The following is a 24,223-nucleotide window of genomic DNA, read 5'->3' as shown; positions in this document are numbered from 1 at the left end:
CATTGAAAGCGTTAGCCGGCTGCATTTTTTTCCGGTCGGCGGCTTAAAGTCAGGGTTGGAAATATTCGTGTAAAATCGCGCGGGGTGGTAGCGCCCGAAAGCATAGGCTCTGCTTCTCGGGGCCGCTGTCTGTGAACACTCTAGCAGTGGTTTGATGGTCCTAGGCCCTATTGTCTGGGAGCTATTGAACTTTGAAAGCGTTAGCCGGCTGCATTTTTTTCCGGTCGGCGGCTTAAAGTCAGGGTTGGAAATATTCGTGTAAAATCGCGCGGGGTGGTAGCGCCCGAAGCATAGGCTCTGCTTCTCGGGGCCGCTGTCTGTGAACACTCTAGCAGTGGTTTGATGGTCCTAGGCCCTATTGTCTGGGAGCTATTGAACATTGAAAGCGTTAGCCGGCTGCATTTTTTTCCGGTCGGCGGCTTAAAGTCAGGGTTGGAAATATTCGTGTAAAATCGCGCGGGGTGGTAGCGCCCGAAGCATAGGCTCTGCTTATCGGGGCCGCTGTCTGTGAACACTCTAGCAGTGGTTTGATGGTCCTAGGCCCTATTGTCTGGGAGCTATTGAACATTGAAAGCGTTAGCCGGCTGCATTTTTTCCCGTCGGCGGCTCAAAGTCAGGGTTGGAAATATTCGTGTAAAATCGCGCGGGGTGGTAGCGCCCGAAACATAGGCTCTGCTTCTCGGGGCCGCTGTCTGTGAACACTCTAGCAGTGCTTTGATGGTCCTAGGCCCTATTATCTGGTCGCTATTGAACTTTGAAAGCGTTTAGCCGGCTGCATTTTTTTCCGATCTGTGGCTAAAAGTCAGGTTTGAAATATTCGTGTAAAATCGCACGGGATCGTAGCGCCCGAAACATAGGCTCTGCTTCTCGGGGCCGCTGTCTGTGAACACTCTAGCAGTGGTTTGATGGTCCTAGGCCCTATTGTCTGGGAGCTATTGAACATTGAAAGCGTTAGCCGGGCTGCATTTTTTCCGGTCGGGCGGCTTAAAGTCAGGGTGGGAAATATTCGTGTAAAATCGCGCGGCGTGGTAGCGCCCGAAGCATAGGCTCTGCTTAACGGGGCCGCTGTCTGTGAACACTCTAGCAGTGGTTTGATGGTCCTAGGCCCTATTGTCTGGGAGCTAATGAACATTGAAAGCGTTAGCCGGCTGCATTTTGTTCCAGTCGGCAGCTTAAAGTCACGGTTTGGAAATATTCGTGTAAAATCGCGCGGGGTGGTAGCGCCCGAAGCATAGGCTCTGCTTCTCGGGGCCGCTGTCTGTGAACACTCTAGCAGTGGTTTGATGGTCCTAGGCCCTATTGTCTGGGAGCTATTGATCCTTGAAAGTGTTAGCCGGCTGCATTTCTTTCCGATCCGCGGCTTAAATTCACGGTTAAAAATATTCGTGTAAAATCGCGCGGGGTGGTAGCGCCCGAAACATAGGCTCTGCTTCTCGGGGCCGCTGTCTGTGAACACTCTAGCAGTGGTTTGATGGTCATAGGCCCTATTGTCTGGGAGCTATTGGACCTTGAAAGCGTTAGCCGGCTGCCTTATTTTACGATCCGCGGCATAAAGTCACGGTTGGAAATATTCGTGTAATATTGCGCGAGGTGGTAGCGCCCGAAGCATAGGCTCTGCTTGTCGGGGCCGCTGTCTGTGAACACTCTAGCAGTGGTTTGATGGTCCTAGGCCCTATTGTCTGGGAGCTATTGAACGTTGAAAGCGTTAGCCAGCCTCATTTTTTTCCGATCGGCGGCTTAAAATCAGAGATGGAAATATTCGTGTAAAATCGCGCGGGGTGGTAGCGCCCGAAGCATAGGCTCTGCTTCTCCGGGCCGCTGTCTGTGAACACTCTAGCAGTGGTTTGATGGTCCTAGGCCCTATTGTCTGGGAGCTATTGAACCTTGAAAGCGTTTGCCGGCTGCATTTTTTTCCGATCGGCGGCTTAAAGTCACGGTTGGAAATATTAGTGTAAAATCGCGCGGGGTGGTAGCGCCCGCACCATAGGCTCTGCTTCTCGGGGCCGCTGTCTGTGAACACTCTAGCAGTGGTTTGATGGTCCTAGCCCCTATTGTCTGGGAGCTATTGAACTTTGAAAGCGTTAGCCGGCTGCATTTTTTTCCCGTCGGCGGCTCAAAGTCAGGGTTGGAAATATTCGTGTAAAATCGCGCGGGTGGTAGCGCCCGAAACATAGGCTCTGCTTCTCGGGGCCGCTGTCTGTGAACACTCTAGCAGTGCTTTGATGGTCCTAGGCCCTATTATCTGGTCGCTATTGAACTTTGAAAGCGTTAGCCGGCTGCATTTTTTTCCGATCGGCGGCTTAAAGTCAGGTTTGGAAATATTCGTGTAAAATCGCACGGGATCGTAGCGCCCGAAACATAGCTCTGCTTCTCGGGGCCGCTGTCTGTGAACACTCTAGCAGTGGTTTGATGGTCCTAGGCCTATTGTCTGGGAGCTATTGAACATTGAAAGCGTTAGCCGGCTGCATTTTTTTCCGGTCGGCGGCTTAAAGTCAGGGTGGGAAATATTCGTGTAAAATCGCGCGGCGTGGTAGCGCCCGAAGCATAGGCTCTGCTTAACGGGGCCGCTGTCTGTGAACACTCTAGCAGTGGTTTGATGGTCCTAGGCCCTATTGTCTGGGAGCTAATGAACATTGAAAGCGTTAGCCGGCTGCATTTTGTTCCAGTCGGCAGCTTAAAGTCACGGTTGGAAATATTCGTGTAAAATCGCGCGGGGTGGTAGCGCCCGAAGCATAGGCTCTGCTTCTCGGGGGCCGCTGTCTGTGAACACTCTAGCAGTGGTTTGATGGTCCTAGGCCCTATTGTCTGGGAGCTATTGATCCTTGAAAGTGTTAGCCGGCTGCATTTCTTTCCGATCCGCGGCTTAAATTCACGGTTAAAAATATTCGTGTAAAATCGCGCGGGGTGGTAGCGCCCGAAACATAGACTCTGCTTCTCGGGGCCGCTGTCTGTGAACACTCTAGCAGTGGTTTGATGGTCATAGGCCCTATTGTCTGGGAGCTATTGGACCTTGAAAGCGTTAGCCGGCTGCCTTATTTTACGATCCGCGGCATAAAGTCACGGTTGGAAATATTCGTGTAATATTGCGCGAGGTGGTAGCGCCCGAAGCATAGGCTCTGCTTATCGGGGCCGCTGTCTGTGACACTCTAGCAGTGGTTTGATGGTCCTAGGCCCTATTGTCTGGGAGCTATTGAACGTTGAAAGCGTTAGCCAGCCTCATTTTTTTCCGATCGGCGGCTTAAAATCAGAGATGGAAATATTCGTGTAAAATCGCGCGGGGTGGTAGCGCCCGAGCATAGGCTCTGCTTCTCCGGGCCGCTGTCTGTGAACACTCTAGCAGTGGTTTGATGGTCCTAGGCCCTATTGTCTGGGAGCTATTGAACCTTGAAAGCGTTTGCCGGCTGCATTTTTTTCCGATCGGCGGCTTAAAGTCACGGTTGGAAATATTAGTGTAAAATCGCGCGGGGTGGTAGCGCCCGCACCATAGGCTCTGCTTCTCGGGGCCGCTGTCTGTGAACACTCTAGCAGTGGTTTTATGGTCCTACGCCCTATTGTCTGGGAGCTATTGAACTTTGAAAGCGTTAGCCGGCTGCATTTTTTTTCCGATCGGCGGCTAAAGTCACGGTTGGAAATATTTGTGTAAAATCGCGCAGGGTGGTAGCGCCCGAAGCATAGGCTCTGCTTCTCGGGGCCCCTGTCTGTGAACACTCTAGCAGTGGTTTGATGGTCCTAGGCCCTATTGTCTGGGAGCTATTGAACCTTGAATGCTTTAGCCGGCTGCATTACTTTACGATCCGCGGCATAAAGTCACGGTTGGAAATATTCGTCTAAAATCGCGCGAGGTGGTAGCGCCCGATGCATAGGCTCTGCTTCTCCGGGCCGCTGTCTGTGAACACTCTAGCAGTGGTTTGATGGTCATAGGCCCTATTGTCTGGGAGCTATTGAACTTTGAAGCGTTAGAACGGCTGATTTTTTCCGATCGGCGGCTTAAAGTCAGGGTTGGAAATATTCGTGTAAAATCGTGCTGGGTGGTAGCACCCGAAGCATAGGCTCTGCTTCTCGGGGCCGCTGTCTGTGAACACTCTAGCAGTGGTTTGATGGTCCTAGGCGCTATTGTCTGGGGGCTATTGAACTTTGAAAGCGTTAGCCGGCTGCATTTTTTTCCGAATGGCGGCTTAAAGTCACGGTTGGAAATATTCGTGTAAAATCGCACGGGGTGGTAGCGCCCGAAGCATAGGCTCTGTTTATCGGGGCCGCTGTCTGTGAACACTCTAGCAGTGGTTTGATGGCGCTGTACGTATCTCCAGTGAAGGACGCTCACAGGACGTTTCGGTCGGGGATGAAAGCGTCACCTGTGCATTTCACGTGTTGTACTTCGCCTCAGTGAATACGGCGAGAGGAAAGTTTTGTCACGACATAATTTACAAAAAAAAAAAAAAAAAAAACACTTGCCAGGGAAAGGAGATTAAGTAAACAACTCAGTTTACGCGTTCGTTCATGGAGCTATGGGTGCAAGCAGAACGAATTCGGGCACGGTTATGGGCTACAATTGGACGAATTTTTAAATGGCATTGTTCGCTCCTTAATAGAAAGTCGCTCCCTTTTCTATCATGGACGGTCTCCGGAATGTGTAATACGTTCGTGTTATTTCCGTGCCAGCAGAATCCGCGCACCTGGGAACACGCATTGTAATATCCTTTCTAAACACATGGTTACATGACTGCAAGCTCCAAAATTTCACGTCACTGGAAGCATCTTAGCTGTTTGGAAACTACTTTTGTTAACTTTATTAACTATCTGAGAGAGATATCAACGGTCAAAATCGACGGGGTGGAATCACCAGAAAAGAGCAATGATGTCCTCCAAAGATAATGCTTGTCGGAAGTTTCAAGCGAATATTTTTAACAAAAGTAAATGTCAGAATTGTTTTAAACCCAGAGAGTCGCATTTATTGAACGCCGAAGATTTAAGCCAGGTAAGTGTTTTGTTTGTTCAAGTTTGTTTGTTTGCCAGTACGTATTATAAACATGAAGGAAGGGCAATCCCGGTCAAACGTACGTATCTTCTAAAGCGTTAAATGGACAGTGGCTAATGTTCTGTGCCTCGTTTACCGCTCGCGTAGTAGGCAAGCATGTGTTACAAATGACCTTTTGCTTGTTTCTCTCTGTGTGAATGAGTTGGTAATTCTGTCGCGTGGGAGCTGGCATGATTTTATTCATTGTTTCTTTATTGCATTGCGAACCTGCATTTTAATTAAAATGGATATTGTTGCAATGTAAACGAGTGAAACTAGTTGTGTAATTTAGTAGTTTTTGAGAGCAAGCTCAACAAACTACGCGTTACTCAGGTTAGGAGTTAATGCGATTGCGAGGAGTCGTGGTATTTTTGCGACTATGTTCTAGATTTTGAAACATTATGTATGTAGACTACAATGATACTGGTTAAACTCGTGGATGCAAAATGGAATATTTCCTTATACGGAATTAATGAATGTGTACGTTATACCAATTGTGATTGTTTTACTGAACGCGCACACGCTGTGTATGATTCTAGCTGGATATGTATGCCTTGCAGATAAAGCGCCTAAGCCATAATGTTAAACAAGCTCTCGACCTCACAGATTTTCACTTTTACCACTTTTGCAGAAATAGTTATTATTTATAATGAGCGTGTATCGTGCTGTTTTAACATTTTGTATAAAGAAGGCTTTATACTTGTAACTTCATGAAAACATCACGGGGTGGGGGGGGGGGGTTCGAAAGGTGTTAAGGATGCCAACAGTCTCAGCTGACTAGGTTCCTTTTTTGACTTGGTTCAAAGAAACCCCCCCCCCCCCCCCCCCCCCCTCCGAGTTTGCTTTTACCGCTCTGTTGATGATTATTTTCCGACATTGTTTTCCACATTTGATTTGTTGTAAATGAGATGAGGAATTTGGCAACCATGTCTTTAACTTGTGTCAGTGAAACGGTAATGCAGATTACGGCGATTTAACCTGTATTGAATGGACTGGATACATAATCAGACTCATGGCCTGGAGGATGACCAGGCAAATGGTTATCTCCAGTTTGCTTTGTTGACAAAGAATTAAAATTTGACAGTGTATTTGGGAAAAGTAAAGGTCTATGTCAGGGGTGTAGCCTACAAGTTTGGTCCTGGATGACTGGTTTGCGTAGTGATTTTGATTCCAGCCAATTACCTTAATTTTCTTTTTCTGACAGCTCTGTATTCTATGGTGGTTTACTCCTGTGATTAAAGTAAAATCTTTAGGACGCACTTGCAGTCTATAGGTCTAGCTGCGCTTAAAAAGAGGACAGATATGTATGGTTGAGCTGATGAAATAATTAAGAGCAGAAGTTTGCACAAAATCCTGAAACAAATTAGCTTTTTCTTCTTCCTAGTTTGGCTTGGCATGAGTTAGGTCAGAATGGTGTTCACTGTGTGAACTGAACTGTGTTCTTGGCTAGGAACAGCTGTACGAAATGAGTATCGTACCTTATTGAACCTGTGTTTTGTAGTTGTCCAATGACCATGATATACACTTTTGTATGTCGCTTTGGATAAAAGTGTCTGCTAAATAAATGTAATGTAATGTAATGCACCCGTGGTCTAAGTTAACCGTGTTTGTGGCAGCACTGTTTTTCCTCCATGTTGTTCACCATTGCAGCGAGCTGACCGGTCAGAAGCAGAACGATGAGTGGTTCGCACACGTGTGATAGGGTTGTAAAAATGACTTTCTTTAACTTGTGCTCACATTTCCAAAACCAAACTGGCCTGGAATGGTTATTTTATGATATCCGTTATGGGTGTGCCGCTCCTACCCAAGAACTGTGCAGCTAATGTAATTTTTGCAGGCTTTCATTGAGTTTAACGGAGGCAAATTAACGGATTCCTGTCAAGAATGGAAATTGGTCAAGGGTGGAATATGCCACTGGAACTGGGCACCTGTTCTGAAGGGGGAAAAAATTTGGTGGCAACATGTACAGTACAGATGACCCCATTGACTACAATGTGGAAGTCAATGTTGGATCGTTTATGTGGTGGGGTCTCATAATTTCAGATGAAGCCTGTTGGTAATTGGCCTCTTCCCTTTTTAATGTTCACGTGTTTGTTGTATTATGGAAAAAATAGTTTGAGTATACATTCTGGGCCCTGTTTCGCAAAGCAGGATTACTGAGTTAGCGTGAGTGAGCAGGTTTACAGGATCTCAGGGTTAGAGTGAGCAGGTTTACAGGAGCTCAGGGTTAGAGTGAGCAGGTTTTCTACAGGAGCTCAGGATTAGAGTGAGCAGGTTTTCTACAGGAGCTCAGGATTAGAGTGAGCAGGTTTACAGGAGCTCAGGGTTAGAGTGAGCAGGTTTTCTACAGGAGCTCAGGTTTAGAGTGAGCAGGTTTACAGGAGCTCAGGATTAGAGTGAGCAGGTTTACAGGAGCTCAGGGTTAGAGTGAGCAGGTTTACAGGAGCTCAGGGTCAGAGTGAGCAGGTTTACTACAGGAGCTCAGGGTTAGAGTGAGCAGGTTTACAGGAGCTCAGGGTCAGAGTGAGCAGGTTTACTACAGGAGCTCAGGGTTAGAGTGAGCAGGTTTACTACAGGAGCTCAGGATTAGAGTGAGCAGGTTTACTACAGGAGCTCAGGGTCAGAGTGAGCAGGTTTACAGGAGCTCAGGGTTAGAGTGAGCAGGTTTACAGGAGCTCACAGGAATTCTTGCCACTGGAACTGAAGGCTGATTTTGGGTGTCATTAGAAGCTCACGCACCTCAGGAGAGCTGCAGACAGTGTGCTGTGCTAGATCAGAAAGGCTTCCTGGAAGGGAAGGCTTCCTTGTGCTGCTGGGAAGCACTGTGTCCTCTTGCACAACGTTTCGCTTGTGAACTGGCGGGCAGTCGGGCGCGTGGTGACATCAGCTTTGGCGTTCGCTTGACCTTTGCGAGAGAGGCCCTCTCTCGCCTCCTCCCGTTTCCATGGCGAGCCTCGCCAGCTGCCATCAGACTGTGCAGCTCTCTGCATTCACAGACTGGGACTGTGGAGCTAACTGCATTCACAGACTGGGAATGCGCAGCTCTCTGCATTCACAGACTGGGACTGTGCAGCTCTCTGCATTCACAGACTGGGACTGTGCAGCTCTTTGTATTCACAGACTGGGACTGTGCAGCTCTCTGCATTCACAGACTGGGACTGTGCAGCTCTCTACATTCACAGACTGGGACTGTGCAGCTCTTTGTATTCACAGACTGGGACTGTGCAGCTCTCTGCATTCACAGACTGGGAATGTGCAGCTCTTTGTATTCACAGACTGGGAATGTGCAGCTCTTTGTATTCACAGACTGGGAATGTGCATCTCTCTGCATTCACAGACTGGGAATGTGCAGCTCTCTGCATTCACAGACTGGGACTGTGCAGCTCTCTGCATTCACAGACTGGGACTGTGCAGCTCTGTGCATTCACAGACTGGGACTGTGCAGCTCTGTGCATTCACAGACTGGGACTGTGCAGCTCTGTGCATTCACAGACTGGGACTGTGCAGCTCTGTGCATTCACAGACTGGGATTGTGCAGATCCCTGTATTCACAGACTGGGACTGTGCAGCTCTGTGCATTCACAGACTGGGACTGTGCGGCTCTGTGCATTCACAGACTGGGACTGTGCAGCTCTGTGCATTCACAGACTGGGACTGTGCAGCTCTGTGCATTCACAGACTGGGATTGTGCAGATCCCTGTATTCACAGACTGGGACTGTGCAGCTCTGTGCATTCACAGACAGGGACTGTGCAGCTCTCTGCATTCACAGACTGGGTCTGTGCAGCTCTCTGCATTCACAGACTGGGACTGTGCAGCTCTGTGCATTCACAGACTGGGACTGTGCAGCTCTGTGCATTCACAGACTGGGACTGTGCAGCTCTGTGCATTCACAGACTGGGATTGTGCAGATCGCTGTATTCACAGACTGGGACTGTGCAGCTCTGTGCATTCACAGACAGGGACTGTGCAGCTATATGCATTCACAGACTCTACAGCAGAGGTCTGTGACCTGTAGGGCAGTTCAATGACCACTCCACAAGAGTGGCATATACAGTTGGGTGTGTGTGTGTGTGTCGGTTTATATGTGTTTGTTGTTCTTGCATGTGTGTTTGTGTGTGTGCGTGCCTGTGTGTGCAAGCGAGCTTGCACGTGTATGTGTACGTGTGCGTGTTCCTGTTTGTGTGGATTTGCACGTGCGTGGTTGTGTGTGTCTGCGTTGTGCATGTTTGTGTGCGCGTGCATGTCTGTATGGAGGCTGGGTTATCGGCTTTTCAGTGCGATATTCTAATTCATCAGAAGTGTTTTATGGAGGTTTGCAGTTTCAGAATAGTGGACAGCAGGTCAGATTTCTTTTTTGTACCCTAATAAAAATAAAATTGGACGCTCCTTTTCTGATGATGTTTTCCACGGTCGGTGCTGAGCTTCTCAGTGCAAACTGTTCAAACTGAAATGGCCGTGGGGATATTATCATGTAAACTCTTTGACCGTGCGACGTTCCTTCCCCTGTATATCTTTCCACTTTTGCTCCAGACCTGACTGAAAGGATTGATGGAGGAGAACGTTTCCTCACAGCACTCTTGTTCTTGCTGTCAAATTGCTATGGTCTCATGCAGCCAGGTTTCACTTTCCAGTGACTTGCTTGGTTTAATGGACAAACTTGTGTGGATACATCAAGCAAATTTTTAGCAAGAAGCATCATGGAGGCACTGCAGCCATAGTGTTTTATGAGCTGGTCTTTTTATTGTAAATTTGAATGTACGGTTAAGAAAGATGCCTAACTTGAATTGCTTAAGTTAATTTGTGCGGCTGTGTTAAATGGTAGCGTTTAAGCCCCTCCTCCAAATCTATGTGGAATTTAGCGATTGGGTTGAAGGGTGGGGCTTATGAGATAAACATGCGCACAGACTGCTTTACCCGCAGAAGGCGAAAATCTGACCCAAATGTATCTAACCCAGCCCACACCCCCCCCCCCCCCAAAAGGATGGGGTCATGTAGACAAAAAGAGTGAATTTTTAAGAGCAGCAGGGCCGGATGACCGTCACCGTTGTCCCGGATTATCAGACGTAGTCCACAATGTCCCTGTATCTTTTTATAATCGGGTCGCAAACAAACATCCTGCCATGTTATTGCGACATAGTTCAGATGGCATCCTACAGTAAGTGTCTTGGTGTCTGAACGGGTTGCGTAAAAGATAAAAAGGTGTTAACCCCACATGTCTGGGCCAAATTCCCCAAAATCTACATCTGGCCTACCCCATAATCTCCCTATGCATGATTCTCTACCTGGTCTTTTTTTGAATTTCCACCTGCTTTTATTGATTGAGTTCTCTGTTAAATAAAGGTATAGAGATTATAGTCACTGGTAGAGTTACAAGTAATGATGCACAGAAAATAAAATTATCTTGATGTGGCTCATTCTCTCCTGCCATTACCCGTAGGCTAAACCCATATATGGAGGCTGGCTGCTTCTGGCTCCAGAGGGAACCAACTTTGACAATCCAGGACACAGATCTCGGGTGAGTTGAGTATCTTGCAGTCTGTTTCCACCGACAGCTAGCTTGGCACTGTAACAGTGATGACGTTCAGATTCACACTGGACTGATAGTTTGTGCTTCAACACAGGGAAGGGATGATGACATTGTGTTTCTTTAGGGGGTGGGAAAGATTCCAGGCCTTTCATCTGACCTGGTTTCTTAAGGGTTTATTCCATAGAGGCCTGGGATTAGTCTTTTAAGGAATTCCCCTTCTCAGTGCTCCTGTGTGTTAGTGTCTGATTTGAAAAAAACAATTCACATGATCACGAGCCGTACGACCTTGCTCCTGATTGGCTGTCTTCTCAACACCCAATAGATATCAGTGATGATATCTTTTTCCCGTAAGCACTTCACATGGCCTTTGATATTTGGTAGATCACTACTGCATCAGGTATGATTTAAAGATAAAAAGACTAAAGATTGCCTATAAGGGCATCCTTATATATTGTGATTCATGCCCTATGGGGGCGGGCTTCCTTATATATTGTAATTCGATATTTGGTTCAGCCCTAGTTGGGTGGTCTTCACACCGGATGAGAACATGGTGATTCAGGTGCATCCTGGGTCCACTCTATCGCCCCCCCGCCCCTCTATTTATTTAAACTGGAACCTGGATACGGCCGACAAAACTCCTTTTTTCTTCTCCACCCCTCTAAGTTCAGTTATAATTGTCCTCTAATCCAGCCGCTGGGAACGCGCTCTAAATGTTTAATGGGCCTCCAGTTAGAGTAGATAGAGTTTCCCTGGGCCTAGTGGAGGAGCCTCCATTCAGGCTCCTCTGGTGCCTGCTGGAGCACAAAGCACACATCCTCATATATTATTGAAGGCCTCCCCGGGTAACTGGGGTTAGAAACGTAACACCGCCACGCATCGCTGCATTAAACTGGGAAAGGATGCTAACGGAGCACTGAACAAGGAGAGGGAAGGAAAATCTGTGTCGTGCGGAATCGTACGAATAGCCTCCACAGTTTTGAAATGAAAACACACATTTGCGATCCAGGTCCTTTTCTGGTGCTGCATGTACATAGTGGCAGCTCTGAGATTCCTTGTTCAGTTGTGAGTGGTGTAATGCTCAGGCTTGAACTGTTCTGTACTCAGTAGTACTGTTCTGTACACAGTACTGTTCTGCTCACAGTGTAACAATTGTGTACACAGTAGTACCTTTCTGTTCCCAGTAGTACTGTACAGATATTGGACTGTGGATTCTGGAATAGACGCTCAGGAACTCCCATTGGCCTTTGAGGGGCCACCAGGTTATTTAATAAATAAATAAAAAGAAATCAAACTTAAACAGTGTTTTATTAGAATATGATGTATGTTTATGATTTCCACTCTATGGAAATTGTGTGGTGCGTGTGCAACCCAGCCACAGCATTAGTCGGTGTCCTGTCCTTGAGTTGTGAGGGAGATTGCAGATTTCAGTGACCTTGTTGATCGGATTGATAAACAAGGGGATCTGATTGGCCTTGTTGTTGAGATGTGAAGGGGATCTGATTGGCCTTGTTCTTGAGATGTAAAGGGGATCTATTGGCCTTGTTGTTGAGATGTAAATGGGTATTCATTGGTCTTGTTTTTGTTTCCCATGCAGAAGTGGCAGAGACGGTTCTTCATCCTGTATGAGCATGGGTTACTGCGCTATGCCCTGGACGAGATGGTGAGTGCCCATTTCATGCTGAAACCTGTTTATTGCAGCCGTCTTTTGAGAGAGAGAGAGAGAGAGAGAGAGAGAGAGAGAGAGGGAGAGGGAGAGAGGGAGAGAGGGAGAGAGGGAGAGAGGGAGGGAGAGAGGGAGAGAGGGAGAGAGGGAGGGAGAGAGGGAGAGAGGGAGAGAGGGAGAGAGGGAGAGAGGGAGGGAGGGAGGGAGGGAGGGAGGGAGGGAGGTTCCTTGCTCTGATCTGGAGGAGGTTTGCCCCTGCTTTGGGGGTGGGGGTAAACTCCTGCTTTTGCGGGGTTGGGGGGTGGGGTGGTAGGGGCAGACTCCTGTTGGGGGTGGGGCCAGACTCCTGTTTTGGTGTTTAGAGGGTAGGGGCTGTCTCCTGCTTTAGGGGTAGGAGGGGGGCAGACTCCTGTTTTTGGGGTGGGGGCAGTCTCCTGTATTTGGGCGGGGAAGGGGGGGGGGGGGGGGCAGAGACTCTTGTTTAGGGGTAGGGCAGACTCCTGTACTTCAGGCTGGGCAATTAAGCCAAACAAAGCGCTCCTGTGAAAGAGAAAGGGGAAAATCTGCAGGAAATTAACGGAAAGCAAAACGTTAGCGGTTAAAGGCGCCGATAAGCTCCTGCTGCACTCTTTCAGGCTCCGGTCTTGGCCGCGATTCTGTTCACTTCCGTTGTAAAAGGTGCTCGTTATGGCTTTTCGTTTCCCTGTAATTTACGGAAACATTTCAGACATCTACGCGGGTTTGCGGGGCTTGATGCCGATGATCGACACAGACATGAACGCGTAGCCTGAGCGGGGAAACGGGGTCCCCCGAGTTTCGTTTGAAGTCCTCTTACACTTAAACCGCGTCTTTCCAATGTAAGCAGATAACAGAATGTGTTGCAAAGCCACACACACAAATTTAGCGGTCGTATGTGCAGAAGAGGTCTCCTGTCTGTCTGCTTCTGACTGAGGAACGCTGGAAAGCCCTTGCTACTGCATGTGCGAGTAAACAGGAGGTGCCCCGCTACCGTGTGCGTTGATGGTTCTTCCATCACACCCTGCTGTTTACACACCTGACTCTGACCGTGAAAGCATGCGCGTAATGTCCCTGGAGACGGCAAACCTGGCAACCTCCCGTCTGAGAGGGGAACATAAATTAAAACACAACTGCAGGCCTCTCTGTGGTGCGTTGTTTTTTTCCCTCTCTGTGGTGCGTTGTTTTTCCCTCTCTCTGTGGTGTGTTGTTTTTTTCCCTCTCTCTGGTTTCCCAATGCATTTTGCATTCCATATCAACAGTAAATTGAAATGGTGCAGACTTTGGAGGAGATTACTGTACAAGTTCTCTTCTTACCATGCTTGGCGTGTGCACGGTGCGTGCATGGTTTCTGCATGGTGTGTGCAGTGTTGTGTGCATGGCGTGTGCATTGTTGTGTGCATCTTGTGTGCATGGTATCTGCATGGTGTGTGCACGGTGTCTGCATGGTTTCTGCATGGTGTGTGCAGTGTTGTGTGCATGGGGTGTATGCATGGCTTGTGCATTGTTGTGTGCACCTTGTGTGCACGGTGTCTGCATGGTGTGTGCACGGTGTGTGCATGGGGTGTGCATAGCGTATGCGTTAAGTTATTGCGTAAGAGGGACAGTAAGAGGGTGCTGTTACAGACAACATGAACGTACTGTGAAACAAGGGTATGAAAGGTGTCTGTGTGTGTGTGGGAAACCGTGTATGTGTGTCTGTGTGTGTGGGCAACTGTGTGTGTGTGTCTGTGTGTTGGGCAACTGTGTGTCTGTGTGTGTGTGTGGGCAACCATGTGTGTGTGCCTGTGGGTGTACGTGTGTGAGTGACGTGTCGGCACACCAATTTTACAAAAATGTCGACAGCCATTTTGTCCCCTGAGCCTGTTCTCTTTGTCATAATGCCCTTGTGTAATACTAAAACATCAATCAGTTGCGGCGTTTTCAGTCGCGCTGTCTTTGTTTATAAAGGACATTGCGTCAACACTAGAGACGGTGGCAGAATGTAAATCTGTAAATTTGTGTGTAGAATCATTGGTCCCCTGAGCACTTCTGCAACCATGCTGCCATCCTGCGTGTTGCATTCTGGGTATTTTGAGGCGAAGAGAATCCTATTGGAATCCCTTGACTCCGTAATGCCTCAAATCAAAGCTTCGACCCACATTTGCTGTCGCTTTGGGAAACCAGATTAATGAGTTACCGGGTTATTATCAACGGTTTTCCTCATGGAATCCTGTCACTTGAGGTTTTTCCTTCTTCTTTTTTTTTTTTTTTTACAGTATGAAACAGAATGCTGGCTTCTCACAAATAGTGCATAAATTTATACAGAAGTCTTAGTATGAGCTGTTATCGCATCAGTAAGAACTGTTCCGGTGAGGTTCTATACCTGAGTGTGATATCTTTATGAGGGGAGGTGTTGAGTTGGAGATGGCGTAGTTACTCGATTGTAAGTGGCAAATCTAGCCTAGTTACCACAGTGGCAATAATGTGTTGAGTTTGCGGTGTGTTGGACTCCAGAGTGAAGTTTTAGTTGCAGCCGAAGAGAAAATGTTAAATTACGCATTGTGTTGTTTTGCGTGAAGTGTCGGGCAGAAGTGTTGACATTTATGAGAGGTGGAGAGTAAACGATGCGTTTGAGGAGTATAATCCTCAGAACTGTCTGCCACTTTAAACACTACGTTCGTAATGTCCCTACTGCGCCTACTATGGCACTTAAAGTTCCTAATGGACCGTTCATGATGAACCTGTGTGCTGATGCCCTAGATCTGGGGTGTCAAACTGAGTCCCAAAGGGGGCTGTGGTTTCTGTGGTTTCCCTTCAATCAGCTGCCAATGAAGGCCTTCAGAACAAGACCCTCCCCCCGTCTGCAATTTGTCCATCAAAATATCACATTGTTGGTCGAACGGTCGGGGTCAGAGTTCAACTCCACTTTCCATTTCATCTAATCACTGCGCTGTCCTGTGGTAGCAGGCCGTGTCGGGGTGGGATACAGGAGAATTCTGAAATGGTGTCCATTACTAGTTTCCCCTTTCATTCATCTTTCTGTCCAAACGATTTAGCCTTAGTTTGCCTAACAAATTTGGTCAAACTTTGCTTGATTGAATGAAATTGAATTTCATTCTTGTATCATGGCAAACCTATTGGGATAGGGCTCCACGTACTGAAATCTTGTGTATTCCATCTGGACACGACTGTCATCATGGTCGTGACTGGAGTGCTTTTGAGAAACTTTTCAACTTTTGAACGGAAGAGTTTCTGGAAGGATATCATCGTCTTTATAATTGATCATGCGCAGATTTTAAAGGCCAATGAAATGTGCTCATATTCCTGGTACAGAATTTCCGTGAAGTTGGGTGTCAGTGAGCTCAAGTTGTGCAAAGCAATTAGTAAAACTCGTTTGTACGCCCCCCAGTGGCGTGGAGTGGCATAAAACAAAGAGCAAGGAGCTTGTATTGAGTATACAACCTACGGGAGACCATTGGCGCTGACAAGGGTGTTCGGTGTCATGCTCTCCATGTTCTTTTTTCAAAACGTCTGTATGTTGTAAGGAAAATACGGCCTTCTTAACTGTATGTGTGTGTGCGTGTGCGTTTGTGTGTGTGTGTCTGTGTGTGTGTGTGTATTTGTGTGTGCGTGTTTGTGTGTGTGTGTGCATGTGTGTGTGTTACAGGAGTAATCCTTGTTCTCTTGGTAAGTGCACATCTCTGTAGGGTTAACAGCGCTCTGAAGGACATAGACTGCAACGTGCTTTAGCTCAGTCCGTCGGGGCCGTCTGCCCTGATGATGCCAATGTAGGCCTGCCGTTCCTTTCGGAATTGCTGACACAAGTTAATAGCCTTACTGAAAATAGAGAGGGCTCTCTGATTAACTCGTGTGTCCGTGGGGACATTTTAGAGTCGAGTATAAAGATTGCCATAATTCATTGGAAAGGCTGTTGGCTGAAACCACTGAATCTAAACGGCACAGATTTTCAGTAATTTTCTCACTGTGTGCAGTAATTCTAACACTGTGTGGAGTAATTATCACACTGTGTGCCGTTATTCTAACACTGTGTGGGGTTTCTGCCTCCTGAAGGAGGAGCACTGAGGTCAGGGCAGGGGGGTCGTTGAGGGTCAGAGTCAGTGGAACCTTGCGGCTGGACAGGGAGTGGAGTCGGTACCTGAGTCGCTACTGAGCATTGGACTTCTCGTATGACAAAGCACCCTTCCCTACCCGAGTGACCCCTGGCCTAGGGACCCCCAGCCCTGGGACCCCCACCCTAGCTACCCCCGGCCTAGCAACCCCTGTCCGAGGTACCCCCAGCGTAGGTAACTCCGGCCCCAGACCTGCAGAGCCACAGGGTCTGCTGCTTTTCACTGCTTCCCAGCGACTCACTGATAAGTTTAACATTTTTCATACACATCAGTTCGCCTCACCTGGTTTACTGGGGCTGAAATTGGTTATCGATTTTTAAAGTGAAAAAAGGGTGGGGGAACGCTACACTAGACTGTATTGTGATGTTCATTTAAAAATTAAAATGAAAATATTTTCAGCTTTATTGGACACGACAGTGTAGAACAGGGAAGAGAGAGGGAGAGACGTGCGACAAAGGATCACGCGGTCGGACTCGAACCGCCGACGTCGCGGCTCGTAACGAGCGTGTGGACAGTGCTCTACAGGCTACGCCAGGAGACGCCCCTCATTTTCAGTTTTTGACTTGTTGGTGCCGTGGCCCTCCTGCTCCGGGTGAACGAGGGAGGACTGAAGCCACTGGAAAAATGGGTTTCGATTGCGTCGTTAATGATTGGCAGCTCGTGGAGCCAGAGGTCGATGCGGTCCTGCGACAGACGGGTTCCACACCCTCCTCCGCGTGCTCCGTGTTTCACAGACGGGGATTTTCATTGGACGGTAACTGTGGAATCTTCTGCAGCCTTTGACCTTTGAACTGAACACCGGCTCGCCATCGTTCTCCCGGTGATTACGTCCCGTCTAAGCGCATCCACATCCTCATTTTCACTGCTTTGTTTGGCAACTCTTTCATGACGTGTTTAGCTCGTCACGCTGGAACCGTTTTCTTTGCGTGAATACGTGTCCTTTGTTTATAAGTGTCCCGCTTTATTTATTAATCTGCTTTTGATTGGTTAAGAGGAAACTAAAGAAGGATTTTTAAAGGTTGCCTATTTAGCTATTTCATTTTCACAGGCTACCAAACATGTTGATGAGGCTTTTTAAGCCTGTGCCCCCTGCTGTGTGTGTGGAAGGGGCACTGCTCTATGTCTGAGGACCCCGGTGCCCCCCTGCTGTGTGTGTGGAAGGGGCACTGCTCTATGTCTGAGGACCCCGGTGCCCCCCTGCTGTGTGTGTGGAAGGGGCACTGCTCTATGTCTGAGGACCCCGGTGCCCCCCTGCTGTGTGTGTGGAAGGGGCAGTGCCCTATGTCTGAGGACCCCGGTGCCCCCAGTGCCAGTCTCAGAGTTAACCCCTCTGGCTTGGTCACTCTACTCTTCATTCTGCTTTTGTATTTTTTTTTTGTGTGTGTGTGCTGGGTTTGTGTGAAGGTGAAAGAGTTGGATGGAAGTGGGAAAATCTGAAAATGGTATTTGTTAAGTGGGAATGAGAGTGGGGTGTGGGTGTGGGATGTGTGTTGTGGATGTGGGCTGTGGGCTATGGGGTGTGGGTGTGGGCTGTGGGCTATGGGGTGTGGGTGTGGGCATGGGCGTGGGATGTGGTCTGGATGTGGGTGTGGGATATGGTGTGTGTGGTTTGGGTGGGGGGGTGTGGGATATGGTGTGTGTGGTGTGGGTGTGGGTCTGGATGTGGTTGTGGGGTGTGGGCGTTGGGCCACAGTGCACTACCATGGCCCAGATTCAGGCACTTTTAAGTCTGATCTTTCCTGTCAAGTCCATAAGGTCCTGAGTATTAAATCCATCAGCAGCAGCTGTGCCTAGAGCCTCCTGCTGGAAGCTAAAGAGAGACAGACGGAGCACTGAGCTGACTGACTCTCAGACAGTGGCGGTCAGTGTGTGGGATTAAAGGATGTGTTGATGACTGCTGATTCTGCTTTGGTAGCCCCAGACTTGCACACTGTTACTGAGAGTCATTGTCCCTGAATACTCAACACTGACCTGTTCTGAAGACCTGCACACAGTGGGGAACAGAGCGGTCATGGGAATTGGGCCTAATCCAGTCAACGCATTAGCCTGACACACTGTACTGTAAGACATGGTGGGCTGTTGAATCTGAATGCTGCCAGACCCCTGCAGCGGGTTCTTCTGCTTTACAGGATGTGATGTAAGCACGTGTGACAGGCAAGGACTACGATACCCAGAGCCACTCTGTCTGTGTGTGTGACAGGCAAGGACTACTATACCCAGACCCACTCTGTCTGTGTGTGTGACAGGCAAGGACTACTATACCCAGAGCCACTCTGTCTGTGTGTGTGACAGGCAAGGACAACTATACCCAGAGCCACTCTGTCTGTGTGTGTGACAGGCAAGGACTACTATACCCAGAGCCTCTCTGTCTGTGTGTGTGACAGGCAAGGACTACTGTACCCAGAGCCACTCTGTCTGTGTGTGCGACAGGCAAGGACTACTGTACCCAGAGCCACTCTGTCTGTGTGTGTGACAGGCAAGGACTACTGTACCCAGAGCCACTCTGTCTGTGTGTGTGACAGGCAAGGACTACTGTACCCAGAGCCACTCTGTCTGTGTGTGTGACAGGCAAGGACTACTGTACCCAGAGCCACTCTGTCTGTGTGTGTGACAGGCAAGGACTACTGTACCCAGAGCCTCTCTGCCTGTGTGTGTGGGTGACTGACGAACAGACAGACTGACTGTCTGTCTGTGTCTGTTTGTATGGCTTTGTCTGCTTGTCTCTGTCTGTATGTCTGTATGTTTGTCTGTCTGTCTGTATACTTTTGTCTGTTTGTCTCTGTCTGTCTGTATGTCTGTATGCCTTATTCTGTTTGTCTCTGTATGTCTGTGTGTTTGTCTGTCTGTCGCTCTCTGTCTGTTAGCTGCTTGCTGTTGGTGTGGGGTTGGCAAATGACCGTGTCTCAGTATGGACGCTGAAAGCAGTGATAAACGATCAGTGCTGTTTGGTAGAGGAGTAGGCTGCCCAGATCCTTGTTGGCTGCCCACTGTCTGTTTGCTTATCCTTAAGGAAGTAGTCTTGACCACGGGCTGCGACGTGTCACAAGATGAGGTTTTATGTGACTGACGCCCTTCTCTTAAATCCCATCTGGAGGTTTTATTTTTTTTGTGTTTTTATGAAGGGGACAAAGCTCCGCCCCTCTGCCTGCCACTCAGACTGTTCCATACAAGGATTAGTAAGGTACAACTTGGTCACAGTACTGGCAAACCTTTACAGGGTGTGTGTGTGTGTGTGTGTGTGTGTGTGTCTGTATGCACATACTGTGTATGGGTGTGGGTGTGTGTGTGTGTGTACGCTTATCCATATCAGTTCACTGATATTCTAAAAGCAGCCATTGGCACAGTAATAAGACACTACAGCGCCAAGCGAGTGTGAATGTGTTCCCTGCTTTACAAATCTCTGCATTCTGCGGTATCTACCCAGAGTACAGAGACATCCTGATTATTTTTATCCCAGAGAGGTGCTCATTCTGCCGAAAGAGGTGGGCGCTCATCCTGGAAGTTAGCGTAGCGCCGCACAGGTACCGCTCTTACCGGTTAGTGTGCCGTTTACACCTGGGGCCAGGTGTAGTCTGCTGCAGTTCCGATAGCCGCCTCCTCACTCCGTGGAGGTGCTGCACTTTGGAATGTAAACAGCAGCTGATTACGGCTGACCACCCACCCCCCCCCCCACCCCCATTCCTGTTCCAGTTCTGAAACAGCTCAGCACCCCCCCCCCCACTCACTCAGTTCTGAAGCAGTTCTGTCCACATTCACTGGATTTTGACACTGCACTCTGATTGCCGCCCTCTACTCCAACATGCAGAGTTCTGCATTGCTTTCTCTGTGTCTCACTGTGCGGAACAGACACCACGTTCAGCAAGTTGTGCGACAGAGGCGCGTCCAAAACCGAACGCCACACTCATAAATGCAAATGCGATGCATTACAGTACAGATATTATTTTCTTCCAAAGATTAACCAATCATGTTCAAAAATGCGATCAGTGGCAAAAGCGAGCATCGAAGGGGGAACGAAGCCACAGTCGTTTGTCCAACGGTCCAACTGTATGGCGGTTTATTTAAGGAAGCAGCGCAACCACGAATGTCCTGCCTGTCTTACTAGCCTGGTTCCCGAGCCCTATTCGCTCCCTGGGTGTGTTTCACAGGCCACGGCAGCGTAGCACAGTGGGTAAGGAGCTGGTCTCGTAACCTGAAGGTCACAGGTTCGATTCCCAGGTAGGACACTGCTGTTGTACCCTTGAGCAAGGTACTTAACCTGCATTGCTTCAGTAAATATCCAGCTGTGTAAATGGATGCAATTTAAGTGCTGTGTAAAAAAAAAAAAAACATTATGTTAGTTGCTCTGGATAAGAGCGGCTGCTGTAATGTAATGTAGGTTATCAGCCCCAAACCGTCAGCTCAGCAAAACCGTGCTGGCAGACACGACTGTACCATTCTGTTGCCGTGACATCATCAGAGGCGGAGCAAGCGTGTGCCTGATTGATACGGTTTACCCTGTGATCTTTGCGCCACGGTCCTATCAATCGTGCCATCCCCAGTGTGTGTGTGTGTGTGTGTGTGTGTGTGTGTGTGAGACAGTGACAGTGACACAGTTCTTGTTGTTTTGGCTCTGTACTCCAACACATACAGGGGAACCGTGTGTAAACAGGACAGCAGTTCCTACACGATTCACTCGATATGGACGTGAATACCCGCAGATCAAAGCTGGCGGTCTGTGCTCTAGCTTCATTTAAAATCCAACGTCCTGGAGTACGGGGCCAGAACAACGAGAGCTGTGTCACTGTCCAAACACCGCAACACTCAGCGTGTCTGTTTACTCAGTATATCAGGAAACAGCAGTGAGGTCTCTCTCTCCTTTTAAAAAGATGAATGAAGGAAAAATGTTGTTTCTTTTTCCCTAGAGAGCAGCACTGATAATCACACCTCTGCACTGATGTAAGGGCCCTCCTGTCCTCTACAGAGGGTGAGGAGGTGCTGTTAGCTGCCTGTCTGGGCTTCTACAGAGGCTGAGGAGGTGCTGTTAGCTGCCTGCCTGGGCTTCTACAGAGGCTGAGGACGTGCTGTTAGCTGCCTGTCTGGGCTTCTACAGAGGGTGAGGAGGTGCTGTTAGCCGCCTGTCTGGGGCTGTAAGGAGCTCTGATACGCTGCCCAGCTTTGCTCGAAAGAGCGCGCCGCTATCAGAACCGCTGGAAGAAACTGGGCGTCCCCGATTCAAGCTGGTTTATAGCTGTCCATTGGCTGCGGACGCGAGAATAAATTTAGAGCAAAAAAAAAAATTGAGAAATGTTCCGTTTCATTACCGGGAAGCGACTTTTCCCCATTACGTTGGACGTGTTTTAGACGGGACTGAACTGCACCTGCGTTTTCAGCAAAGCCCCGCAGGTTCATCGGTCTCGTTTAATGGCTGCTGCCGCGCTGACTCGGTCGGCTTAGCGCTTAGGGCGCCGCCTGAGAGGGTTCCGTAAATCTTTTGGCTTTGGTCTGGTCACCGCCCTCCCTACACGTGCTGATAGCGGTGTGGACTCGGGGACCGAACGTAAAGGAATTATAACGCTCTTATTTTGAAAGCTGCGCGGTTCTGTGACCTTCGACCTATAGCTGTGGTCTTCCCACCAATGAAACATGTTTCCTTTGGCTTGAAAATGGCTGCTGTCTGGAGCTATTTAAATAAAGCCTCGCGCTGTGTTAAAAATGGGCTTTTTTTTTTTTTTACTGAGGCCTTGTGTCAACATGACTGTCGGCTGCGCTGAAGTCTTAGTATTTCCTGTCACGTTTGACAAGATCTTTGTATTTTTGGTTTAAAAAGGCAAAACTTTAACCCCCCTCTGTCATCACATCTATTATGGCGGAATGGAGACATTTTGAGGTTCTCTTTTGCATGCACCGCATCAGTGTCTGGTGGGATGCTGTTTATGAGGTGAACTTAAAGAAGTGAGTTCCTTCCTTGCTCAGTGAAAATAAAGACTGCAAGCGGTTCTGTTGTACCGTACCACATGCTTCTCTGGGCCTTTCTCTTTTTCTGTGTTTCTGGGGTCTCTCTCTCTCTTTGTCTGACCGGCTGTCTGTCTCTCGCTCTCGCACATAAACAATGTGTTGTGAACCAATCAGCAATGAGACTGACCTCGTCAATGTTTAGTTGATATTTGTATATGGTGCTGTCAGAAAGGTCTAAATATCCAGAAAACCAAATGTCCAGTAGGGCTCCGAATCAGTGGGCACCAAATCAAACCGTATTAAGTCTGGGTTGAAGTGTAGCCATATTCAACAGTTTACATGCATAAAAATGTTTCGCTAACATTTAACTAATATTTAGCTATCGCAAACTATCAAGTAGATGGCTAACTTTAAGACTGGTGAACTTGGCAAAACCGTCAATTCATCAGCTGCGGAACTCGGTAATTAAGTGGAGGATGGTTTATTGTGTTATCGGTAAGCTCTGTAACAATGAGAAGGATTTAGTTGTTTTACCTGGACTTTTGGAGCTAACGTTTTTGGTGTAGCTATGCTAGCCTGCAATCCTTGAATTCTGCTTGCCGAGGAGTCATAGCTGGAAATGTTGTGACGCGCCGTTCAAGACTTTGGAGAACCGGGGTTGGTGGTGGTGTGTCCCTTTCTCCGTGAGTGGGGCTGACGGTGTTACGCTTTTCAAAATGGTTTCTCAATATTGTGACCATTGAGACAGTTGTATACTGCAGATTTAAGGGGTTTACCTACATATATATATATATATATATATTTCCTGATAATTCTTCAAATAATTCTATTTCATATGATTCTTGGCTGGAGCTGTTTCCTGTGATGCGTGCAACCTAAGACCACTGTGTTCAAGGAAAAAAGCCCCATCAAAATTTAAATACCGATATTTCTGTTTTAATTGTGAACAAACCCTACGAAATGAATCTGTTCATGTGTACAACCTCTGAAGGCATACCATTGCTTTACCGGCTGTTTTGGAGTCACCTTGAAGTGTATTTTCTTGCTTTGGAACTGAAACCATCCGTTGTCTGATATAAGTGGTCATGTTTCACTTTTCTGAGCCTCTAAGGATATCTGCGGATCAAGGGATCAGTTTTATTAAAGCAATATGGGACTCAAACCCACGCCATATGAATATCCGGACAGGTTGAGGCCTAGCAGCACTTCACTCAACATTCCTAATAACGCCGTTGCTACTCGCCCCTATTTGCTGGATATTATACAGGCTCTTGTTCAAAGTTGCTTAAATTTGAAAAATATTGAAACCAATATTGTCATATAACAAGTTATTCAGATAGTTGACTAGTTTCTGCCTTGTGCTGTGGGTTTTGAGAAGTGTAAGGAATTTTGGTTGATTCAGTCTACCTCAGCATGCCTGGGTGTTGACTGTAACTGGGGTGGACTTGCTGAAGATGATGATACGATCAAAGGAGTGCGGTTGATGGCCTACCTAAACCAAATGGGAGGGGTACCCGGTATGCTTCATACTGTAAAGAAGACTGTTTTTGCTTCGATAATAAATAGTTGTTGACCTAAACTTTGGAACTAGGACCAGATTCCTACAGAAGGCAGTGGTTGAGTTGAACTTTTATTGCACCAGAAAATCTCTGGGGCAGGGCTGAGACATACTTGGCCAGCACTGAGGGAGATTCAGCAAAAATACAGACTACTGGACTGTTTATACCAAAGTAATAATGTCAGTGTTTCTATGAGGGAGTATAGGGAGTCATTGGTTTTTAATTTTTACTTTTAAGAAATTGTTTGCTTGTTTCTCCAGTGGTCAGATGTCTTTTCCTGACGGCGCTATTATTTTTATTTTATTATTTATTTTATTAACAGCTCTTACCTGAGTGACTTACAAGGCTTATATTTATAGACACTGTCCATTTATACACCTGGATATTAACTGAAGCA

The 24,223-nt window shown here is 47.9% G+C and overlaps 1 protein-coding gene across 6 annotated transcripts in view; it reads left to right on the top strand.

Moving 5' to 3' along the window:
* The first annotated feature begins 4,262 nt into the window (after positions 1 to 4,262).
* The window catches only part of LOC118216967 (rootletin-like), a 61,641-nt gene continuing 41,680 nt past the window's right edge, over positions 4,263 to 24,223 (top strand). For 3 of the 6 annotated variants that reach the window (XM_035398652.1, XM_035398647.1, XM_035398648.1), the window contains exons 1-3: positions 4,263 to 4,975; positions 10,454 to 10,531; positions 12,138 to 12,203. In XM_035398652.1, the coding sequence (XP_035254543.1) occupies positions 4,853 to 4,975; positions 10,454 to 10,531; positions 12,138 to 12,203 (267 nt within the window). In that variant the 5' untranslated portion in view covers positions 4,263 to 4,852. Of the gene's footprint in view, positions 4,976 to 5,156; positions 5,348 to 5,378; positions 5,495 to 10,082; positions 10,172 to 10,453; positions 10,532 to 12,137; positions 12,204 to 24,223 lie in introns of those variants that run through there. The other 3 variants (XM_035398651.1, XM_035398649.1, XM_035398650.1) reach the window with 3 other exon arrangements.

The sequence above is a fragment of the Anguilla anguilla genome, chromosome 17 (assembly GCF_013347855.1).
Source record: "Anguilla anguilla isolate fAngAng1 chromosome 17, fAngAng1.pri, whole genome shotgun sequence".
Classification (NCBI taxonomy): domain Eukaryota; kingdom Metazoa; phylum Chordata; class Actinopteri; order Anguilliformes; family Anguillidae; genus Anguilla; species Anguilla anguilla.
The sequence above is the reverse complement of the archived record's forward strand: the minus strand, read 5'-3'. Positions and strand labels throughout refer to the sequence as shown.